The 10431-nt window shown below is 41.8% G+C and overlaps 1 protein-coding gene across 1 annotated transcript in view; it reads left to right on the top strand.

Moving 5' to 3' along the window:
* The window catches only part of WDFY3 (WD repeat and FYVE domain containing 3), a gene marked incomplete at its 5' end in the record, with an annotated part of 75027 nt that overhangs the window by 62866 nt on the left and 1730 nt on the right, over window positions 1–10431 (top strand). Inside the window, 8 exons of the mRNA XM_009698546.1 lie at window positions 1570–1717; window positions 2748–2902; window positions 3348–3506; window positions 5065–5244; window positions 6346–6528; window positions 7433–7529; window positions 8560–8889; window positions 9989–10100. Coding sequence (XP_009696848.1) covers window positions 1570–1717; window positions 2748–2902; window positions 3348–3506; window positions 5065–5244; window positions 6346–6528; window positions 7433–7529; window positions 8560–8889; window positions 9989–10100 — 1364 coding nt within the window. The remainder of the gene's footprint in view (window positions 1–1569; window positions 1718–2747; window positions 2903–3347; window positions 3507–5064; window positions 5245–6345; window positions 6529–7432; window positions 7530–8559; window positions 8890–9988; window positions 10101–10431) is intronic.

Genomic DNA, 10431 nt, shown 5'->3' with positions numbered 1-10431 from the left:
GTTGCAGCTGAGTCCAAAGGTCTGCCTCAATCTTCAATTGCCTGTTAGGTACGAACCTATGACGAGATCTACCAGAAATTGCACGACACTTTGCTAGAGGAAAGAGGCAGACTGCAATAAATTCTGGAAACTCAGAACTCCTTCCTTAAGTCATTTTTTGTGATGAGTGCTCTTGGAGCACACTTCTATGTAACTAGAGTTTTGCTATGACCCTCTGACTTTCCACAGGGGATCTAGGGCAGGCTATCTCAGTCCCTTTTTCACTCCTTTGCTGCACGGAGAGGTAACATGAGGACTACATCATCTTTATCCCATCTCTTCCACCAGTAACACCCCTGGTGGTTCTGTTTCCCATTTTAAAAAGTTGTGCTGCAAAACATTGCAGAGCTGGTGCTGCATTTGGAAGAGGCCTCTCAGAGATTCTGCGATGGTCCCGAGATGCCACAGCCTGGCGGGGCAGAGCAGAACGAATAAGCAAGGGGAACAGTCCCTCAAAGGAGAAAGGGAGGGTTTGTGGAACTGGCATTTTTTGAGATCAGTTGTCCATGTGAACACTGTATGATGTGCCTTCTCTCTCCATCTTCTCATAGCCCAGCCAGACAGGAGGCATGTGTAGTTCAGGGAGAACTGTGGCACGTAGGGCTGTTGTGTCCTTCATACCCAGAGTGTAGGTTGGAGCAGTAGAAATGTGTGTGCATGCTCATAGCTCAACTCCCTCAGGTTTATGCATATTCCCTCTGCTTTGGTTAGGCAAACAAGTAATGCATCTCAAAGGGCTGTAAGGGAAATAACTTTCAGCCTTGGAATTTCAGTTCTCCTTTCAGGGCTGTAATAGCCTCTCTGTGAAAGGGTAAATGAGATCTTTCAAAACATCACTCAATGTTTATTTTTGTCATTTACATATTACAGTACATAGCGTCTACCATCCAAGATGTTTATTATGAATTTATCACGTGCTAAACCTTAGTGTGTGTCACTGATGATCACAGCTTATTAGAAGCAATGATCGGCTTGTTTAACACTGTCTGAGATACCAGGAATGATCACTGAAGCAGGAAATTCAGTTACTCGTAGTGAAAAGCTAGGCAGAAGATAATCGGGTGCTAAGATGTGTTTCTTGTGTGTCATTGTCATATGTGGTCCAATTACATGTCCCCCCATGCCATTACTCCGTCCTTTGATATCCTGGCCGCCTCCAAGTGCGTGAGCTGCTGTTTGTGGGACAGTTTGTTTCAAAGCCAAAAATTAGCTTTCAGTTTGTCCTGGGTTAGAATTTAATACTGTGTTACGCATCAACTTTGGGATTTTTGCTTGCTTTACTTCAACTGCTTTTGCAGCTGGAGGTAGCTTTAAAAATACTTTGCTTGTTATATCCTTGTTGGGTTATTTGTTGAAGTCTTATTGAAACAGTTGCCATAAGTTATTAGTGAATACTAGGAACGGTTAAGTAACATTTGCTGACCTGCAGAATTTTTAGAAAGTAAATGGGACGTACTGATGATCTCTTTAAGCTTGTACTCTTGTACACCTGTAATTTTTGATGATCATTAATTTCTTGATCTATCTCAGCTCTTTAAAAAACCACACCCGCCAAAGCGTGTTAGAAGCCGACTGAATGGAGAGGCTGTGGGAACCTCTGTGCCCCCTGGTTCTACAAGTGACAAGATTTTTTTCCATCATTTGGACAACCTGCGGCCATCTCTTGCTCCAGTGAAAGGTAAGCTGTAAAACCACGGTAATTATTCCTGTTTCTTTGCCACAGCATTCAAAGTTTCAGCAAGATCATCCTTTTCCATGTTTTGCTTTGTTCTAATGTTCTTAATGCTTGTACTTTTATAAGACAGACAAATTTCCTAAAGCTGTAAGATTATGTTGTTATCTATCTTAAAATGTACTTGGGAAGCACCAAATCTGTGCCGGTTTAATATAGCTTTTTTAAAACAGAGGGATAAAACTGGGCCCAAGCACCTCTTCAAAGTTTCAATTTAGCAAACAATATTCAGGGTACATTGCTTCTGGGCCTGCGATAGCCTCAATTTTTGTGATTTTTGTAGCAGAAGGATTCTTTATCGCAGTGCCAAGAAATACTGAGAAATGTTGGCAGGAAAGGGTGGTGTTGGTACCTGCACTGAGATGAAAAAAGGTGGGTTTTGACTTCATATCAAACATTGGACTGAACAAAGGTTAATTGTCTGCGAGGCAGGTAAATGCTATACAGTGATTTCTTTCCTAGTCAATTAAATGAATCTGTGCATGCCTGCTGTAAAGAGAGGAGGACATACCATTACACAGGGCATAGCAGGGCTACGCTCTAAGACAGAAAATTAGAAGGTGCTTCTTTATATTTGCAAAGCTTGGAGAAAAACAAGTAGAACACCACAGGATGTCATCAGGAATGTAACCTGTGGGAGCACTTGGCCAAGATGTTGGAATCAATACCAAAAACTTACTTGTGCCGAAAATGGTACGATCACTTTCACTGACCACAGTCTGAAGAACACCTTGTGCAGCATCGCAGGTGGGATCAGAGCTGTCTGTCATCCGCGGGGTGTTCTCGCCACTCCTGATGGTGCTTAGCCCTGCAATTGTTAGGAATGTAGCAAAAGTTGCCATCGTTGCAGTTGAAACAGATTTGTGTAACACAGCCAAGACTGAGATCCTGCTTTTGCAGAACATCAGGTATTTAATGGGATCAGATGGTATTTGTCTGTGCTAGCAATAAAACATAACGCCATCTTCTCTTTTAGAGCTCAAGGAGCCTGTGGGACAGATCGTGTGTACCGATAAAGGCATTCTGGCAGTAGAACAGAATAAGGTTCTTATCCCACCTACATGGAATAAAACTTTTGCCTGGGGCTATGCAGACCTCAGCTGTAGACTGGGTACCTACGAGTCGGACAAGGTTTGTAATCTGAAATTTGTTTCAGTGCTGAATGTACCAAAAGCAATTAGTCCTCAATAGCAAAAAAAATCTAACAATGGAAATTTATTTCACACATGAATGAAATAATCTTGTGCTGCATAAGTTTTATTGCTCCCTATCTGATGGTCTTCATCAGAACGCTGGCAGAATGTCATAAACCAATTAATAATAATTTATTACCAGGTGTGCAAAACATGAATGAATTAAATCTATGCAGTTAAAGCTCATCTCTCGTGTTCTCTTGGGGAGGCATCTTATGGCAGAGGCTGGAATTGCTTATCTTTCAGGAAAAACTGCATAAGGGGTAGCAGCGATATGTTAGTTACTTAATGGTCCAGCATACAGGGTGGCACTTGGGTTTTTATTTTTATCCTCCCAAACACTAACCCTGCAAGTAATTATTCTTTGCTTTCTTTATTTTTAGGCAGTAATTGTTTACGAATGTTTGTCAGAATGGGGTCAGATACTGTGTGCCATTTGCCCCAACCCCAAACTAGTTATCACCGGAGGAACAAGCACAGCGGTGTGTGTGTGGGAAATGGGCATCTCCAAAGAAAAAGCTAAAGCCCTCACACTGAAACAGGTAAAATACAATAAAGATGCCTTTTATGTAAATTATGTTACAGAACCAAAGGAATTATGAAAGGGGTACTGCTGACATAGTAAGCTTTGAAACCAAGTCCAGCAGACGTTTGGAGAACTGAGTAGTCCACGTACTGATCTGCCATGAAAGTGGGCAAAATGCATCTTTAAAATTGCATCTTGTTAAGGATAGTGGATCACCAGGAGCTTTTTGGAGAGATGGGGAATTCGGTAGTGATGTCAACAAAATTATACAGGTGTGTTTTGTGAAATCATCTGCTTTATTGTAGTGTTGTATGTAAAATACCCCCATCTGAAAACTGTCAGGGAGGGCAGTGAAGGAGACTGTCTTAAAAGTTAATTTTCCTTTTTAAATTTTTTAATTACTTTTTTCTTTAAAAATGTATATATTTAAATTAGAGTTCTGTGCAAAACTTTGCTCTTTCTGGCAGTGATGTTTGTGGAGCAGAGTATACTTGTTCAGGATCACCTTAAGTTGTTCTTGCTTTGTTAATTCAAAACATCAACTTTTAATCTAACAAATGAGCAGCTGTACTTTGAAGTCAGCTGCAGCTAAGTGCGGAGTAAATCTTGTGTGTTCACTAAAAAAAAAAACCCAAACCCACAAAAGCCACCCACAAACAAAACACAAACCCCCAACTACCTTACAATATTTCTAGAAGCTCTGTATCATTGTTGTAGGTAGTTAGGTTGTTAAGCGTTAACTGTTCCTGTTAGCATTTTAATAGCAGGACTTTTTCTAGCGGAAAGCTTCCACTCAAGAGAAGAAATACAGAGAGTTATTTAATAACTTCCATCGCACAGACTCCAACGACTGTCCAAAGCTGTGTTTCCCAAGCGTTTTACTTAAGAACAGTGCAAGATAAAACACTGTATCTTTAATTTCAGGGCAGCATATTGAAGGCCATTTACTGTACTTTAGCCAATGATTTGTAACTGAGGAAGATGCAATAATCTGACTCTACTATTCGACTCCTGTTCCAATGATTAGATCAAGCCTAAAATGTAAAAGCAGGGTCTAATACAAGTAGATGCTTCTAATTTTCTCCTCCTTCCAACTGACTTGGCCTTTTTGGCTGCAACTCTTTCTTGTCTCTTTTATCTTTTCTCAAACATCAGCAGAAGTTTATATAGGAGCCATTTTATATTTACAAAGAATTTTTGTTTTCAGAAGGTAATTTCGGGTGCAGCTTGAAACACATACTAACCCTATAAATAGGCTACTGATGGAGATGGAGGATGCAGAATGGGTTGGAAATTTATTTTCGGGATTTTTTTTTTCAATAGAAGGCCATATAACATTAGACCCTTGAAATTTGGGGTTGTGGGAGTACTTTTTAAATGGAAAAAAAAATATGACTGCTATCATTTGCAATTATGAAAATAGTTGCCAATGGAATACTTGTAAGTCAGTTGCATCTTCTGATAGGATATTCATGTTTACATTATCTGAATCTTTTCAGAGAAGTCGGTTTAATGTAGCAATTTTTGTGCGCTCTCCTGATTGCGGCTTGTTCCTCCTGACTTTTGTTTTGCAGGCATTACTGGGTCATACTGACACTGTCACGTGCCTAACAGCATCGCTAGCTTATCACATAATTGTGAGTGGATCACGGGATCGCACCTGCATCATCTGGGATTTGAATAAACTCTCTTTTCTAACACAGCTTCGAGGTCACAGGGCTCCAGTTTCAGCACTCTGTATAAATGAATTAACGGTAAGAACCAAATACCATTCACCAATGTGTAGCGGGAACAGCAGCAAGTCAGAAATTGTTAAACCAAAGAAAAACAAACTAGACTCTTCTGTTAGTTTGGCAAAACTTGTATGACTCATCTGACAACTAATTAGCTGGTTCAGGGGGTAATTTGCATCTTTTGTCCAGAGACATACATGGGTTTAGAGCTTGGAAGGGCTTATGAACAGTGCTGGCAGCAGTATAGCTTGTGTGGCGTTCAAAGTGGGTTGTCAAACCTGCCAGAGGAGCTAAGAAGAGATTTTGATATATGACCTTGGTTGACTTCTGTTCTCTTATGCTTAATTTAAAGGAAGCAGAATATACCTTCGATGAAACCGCAGTGACAATTGTAGCAGAAACAGACATATCCTAAAAGCTTGTTTCCCTGATGGTCCTATAATTTACGGGTTGCCATTTATCCAGTTCCCATGCACGTCAAAGAATTTGCCTGAGTTGCAACTTTACGTAGCTGGTCCATCAGGGCTGGATGGACCATGTTGCAACTGGAGAAGATGTAGTGGTTGAAATCAAAACAAAATGGGGCTGTAATGCAAGGAGGGAGTAGCAAGAGGCACAGTTTATTAGCTGCTAGTAGTCTGGCAGTTGTAGTGTTGCCAGTGTTTTAGACTGCAGCTCCTGCTTCCCCCTCTGCACTAGTTTGGACCATCTCTTGCTCTTTTCCCCATTAGGAAGCAAATGAAATTTAAGGTGGCGCATGTTTGTGAAAAAGAGCAGGATCAACATGAGCAGAGTCTTTGAAAACTGAGACGGCAAAGTACTGAAAATAAGCTGTTGAATTGTTATGCTGTGAAAAGTAGAGGAATTAGTCTACTGACTGTGTGCTATAAATACAACAAATAGGTTGCTGCTGAGTCTAGGTTTCTATGTACAATTTAAAAAAAAAAAATGCATATTGTCCTAAAGGTTTGATTAGGTGGCCAAACTCAGCTTGAATAGAACTTCCTGAAAAGTGCCAGCCGTGATGGCTGCACTTGGCTTATAAACGAACCTGGCTTATATTTTTGCTGCAGAAAACTTGAGACTTGTATTGAAATGTGGAGGTGTTATTTCTCTTTGCAGGGGGATATTGTATCATGTGCTGGCACTTACATCCATGTATGGAGCATTAACGGCAGCCCCACCGCAAGCGTAAACACTTTCACTGGCCGAAGCCAGCAAATAATGTGTTGCTTTGTGTCAGAGATGAATGAGTGGGATACCCAGAACGTCATAGTAACGGGGCATTCGGATGGAGTTGTCCGGGTAAGTACCAGGAATCACTGCTTGGAAAAATAAGTTTACACCTTAGTGTTAGTAATAGTAGTAGTTAGACAAGTCATGTCTATCCAACACAGTGTCCTGACTGGTACCAAAAGCAGTCCTGCTCTCCTTGGGTGCTTCACCTGAACGATTAGTCCTCCAGGAAGGAGGGAGTTCAGGCTGGGTAGACGATGCAGACTGCTTTTGGTGCTGGAGCCAGCTGTGCCATTTCTGCAGAGGCTGGTGCACTGCATCCTGTCCACAAGTTAGATGGACATTGAAGATTCATGGAAAACTCTTTCCATGAGCTGACATTCCTATGCGGTGTTCCAGTTTTCTTTCTCCTCTTCGATGCACCCGTTGTGATGTGGTAACTAGCAATAGTCAGCAGCATACATTTTCCTTCCTGCTCTATTTTGGTCACTTTTTGGTCACCAGGTTTCATGCCTGGAGACTGTAGTTTTCGTTCACCATTTTTGTTTTACACACCTTGAGACAATTCATCTTGCTGCCTAGAAGGAAAAGAGGAACTTGGTGGCATCTCTGATAACTGCGAGTCTAACCCGATTTTCAGTACTTTGCTGTGTGCAGTCCTGGGTCTGCCTTAACCAGAGTCTGTTGGTCAGATTGCTATGTGGAGTGGATTATTTTTTTTTTATTATTATTTGAACAGCTACGATGTTAAATAACAGCACAAGACTTGTTCACTTGTGATTCAGGCATGGCCGCAGATGTCCTCTTGTAGTATCCAGACCCTGAAAACAGAGCTTAGTATGGAGATGTGACCTGCCTCTCGTCCTACCAGTGCAAACACCCAGTTCTAATAAGCCATCTTAACGCTAGAAGTAGCTCAGAAGAAAGCTAAGAGTTCAGTATGTGCCACTTTGCTTGTCCTCTGTCCCTCCAGTTCTGGCGGATGGAGTTTTTGCAAGTACCAGAAACACCAGCTCCGGAGCCTGTGGAGATGCTGGAAATGCAAGAGGATTGTCAGGAAGCACAAATAGGTATGTCTCCTGACAAGTGTCTTGTAGTTGCCTTTTATCTGATCTTTGCTATATGTATGTAAAATCCTGTGGTTATACAGTGCAGAATGGATGATGGGGATTTGTCTCAAAAGATACTGGACATCCAGTGGGCATAACAAATAGAGCATCCGAGTTCTTTGTTCACCACCTTGCTTATGGTAGTTTCCTACTGCTATGAGTGAGGAAAAAAATTATGCCCATCATAGCTTTTTTCTGTGAAGATTGAACTTTTCTCTGTGTGGTTGTTTCTGCTATCAGTGAACTCAATGGATGCTACCATTGTCCAAAAGCTAGATTTTTTTAATTTTATTTTCAAATACCATAACACCAGAGTTAAAAAATCTACTGATGGAACAGCATGCTGTTTAGACAAGTAGTGCTGGCCATGTTATTTTCCCTTGTTGGAAGATTTTGGTCCATGCTTGATGAGTGTTTATTTTAACCATCTCATCTTCCTCTTGCCCTTTTCATACTGAAGATATGATCTGGATTTGGATCTGGATCACATGATACTCATTAATAATTATTATATAAATACAGCTCTTTTTTCAGTGTCGCTAGGAGTATACCTTTGGCAGTTGCTTCTTTTGTATTAGCAAAACCTGTTATTAGCAAATCTGCATCACGTTTGTCAGTCAACTGGAGTTTCAGCATAGCTGACTGTGCTTACTTGCTTAAGTTTTGCTGAAAGGCAGCAGGATTTGGTTTTGCTAATTTGAGCATTTTTGAAAATTTTACTCTTTGTGTCTATCGTAGCCTACCTCAGACAGACTGTCGTAGAAAATAGCTTCAGCTAAGGAGTGCTGTTTTCTGACAGACCAGAGCAAAAAAGATGAATAGTGTGGATTCCTGGCAGGAACTGAATCTCTGCAAAGGCTTTGAGATGCCTGTGAGCAGTTTCCCTCTGGTCATGCTGTGATGGTACCTGTTGGGTTGTAGGCAGTGCAGGAGCAGAGTAGGGAAAAAGCAGCCTGCTAACAACGCCTTCTCTCCTCTTGGGTGAATCCAGGACAAGAAGCCCACGAAGAGGACAGCAGTGACTCCGAGGCAGACGATCCATGCATAGGCCAGGACACAAAACTGCAGGAGAGCCAGTCTCAACCAAGCAGCACCAGCCACAGGCCTAGGTCATCGTCAAACAGAGCAGCGGCAGCATGGTCAGCAGACAGCGGCTCTGATGACTCTAGGCGTTGGTCAGACCAGCTCAGCTTGGATGAGAAAGATGGCTTTATCTTTGTGAATTATTCTGAGGGACAAGCAAAAATGCATCCCCATGCTCAGGTTAACCACCCGCACCCCAGCTATGCTGAAGCACGGCACTACAGCAAGCTTAAACCAGGTAAAAGAAATTGGGCACGCTTCCTCTGGCAGATAAACGTGCTGTCAGCACTGACCCTTAAGGCAGTCTCTCTCTGTCTGTGCAACTTTGAGCAGGGTTGGCTGACAAATTCCAAAATGGTCAGTGAAGAGAAAAATTTGTGTGCAAAGGTTGCATGTTGTTCAAGCTTTTCCTGAGAAGCTGTGGTCAGTTTACCCTGGCCGGCAGCTAAGCGGCTCACTTGCCACCACCACCACAACCCCCTGCAGCAGGGTGGTGGAGAGAACCGAAAACAAAAACAAAGGAACTGGGGTTGAGATAAGGATAGTCTAATAAGCGAAGGAAAGAGGAAGACAAAACAAGTGATGGAAAGACAATCACTTGCCACCTACCACAAGCAAAATGATGACCAACTATACTCTTGAGCAAGTGGCTGCCTTCCCCAAAAATCTCTCCTCTCAGTTTTATTGCTAAGCATGATGTTACATGGTGTGGAATATCCCTTTGGTCAGTTTGAGTCAGTTGTCCGCTTGTGTCCCCTCCCAAATTATTGCATACCTCCAAATTGCTGATGCGGAGTGAGGGGCAGAGCAGAGTGGGGAATAAGAGAAAACCTTGACACTCTGCAAGTACTGCTGAACAACAGCCAAAACACGGGTATGTCATCAAAACTGTTTTAGTCACATACCCAAAACACAGCATCATATGAGCTTTTATGAAGAAAATTAATGACAGCTGGAAATCTGAGTATTGACTTTAAAAAGAAAAGAAAATCATTAAAATAAAATAAAAATTAAAACACCAAAGCTATCCCAGTCCTGTCAGGCTTTGGTACCAGACTTCCCTGTGTATGTCACCATCCTCTGTAGCTCCCAGCTGGACTTAGAGAAATTGGAGACTCTGCATTGTTTTGTACCGTCTCCTTTCTTACACATGTTGGGGAGCAGTTGAAAAATGTGTTTTCCCCGAGTGAAACTTGAGTCAGAGAGAGTTGTCTCTGGGGTAAGATTTTTTTTTCTTTCTACAAAGTCACACATACAGGTTTGTTGGAGGAAGGAGGGAACAAAAATGAGAACAAGCAAATTTGCTTTTCCCTCTCCTACTTCCTGCTTGTTTCTAGGATACAGATGGGAGCGTCAGTTGGTGTTCAGAAGCAAACTAACTATGCACACGGCATTTGATCGCAAAGACAACGCACATCCAGCAGAAATCACTGCACTTGGCATCTCTAAGTGAGTAGCTCGCAAGCGATTGCTTAAAACATTTTTTCAGTGTTGTCAGCGGGAAGCGGTATGAACCAGTTCTTTGCATAATGCTGTTTTGTGGCACTTCTGTTTAGGGCAGCCTTGTTCAAGGGCTGAGATTAAAAAAAAAAAACAAAACCTAAAATAAGTAGACTTATTCAGCTGCATTATGTTACATAGAGTATTGTTACAGCTCCATTTCTCAGTCAGACCAGGCTAATTTGCGCATTAGTTACTATGCCAGTAGTTTAACATATTACATATTCTGACGTGTGAAATCGGTCGTCGATGTCTGCATGTTACTGTGCCAGAGTTGTTG

The sequence above is a fragment of the Cariama cristata genome, unplaced genomic scaffold (genome assembly GCF_000690535.1).
Source record: "Cariama cristata isolate BGI_N322 unplaced genomic scaffold, ASM69053v1 scaffold6894, whole genome shotgun sequence".
Classification (NCBI taxonomy): domain Eukaryota; kingdom Metazoa; phylum Chordata; class Aves; order Cariamiformes; family Cariamidae; genus Cariama; species Cariama cristata.
Note: the sequence above shows the minus strand (reverse complement) of the source record. Positions and strands in the feature narration are given on the sequence as shown.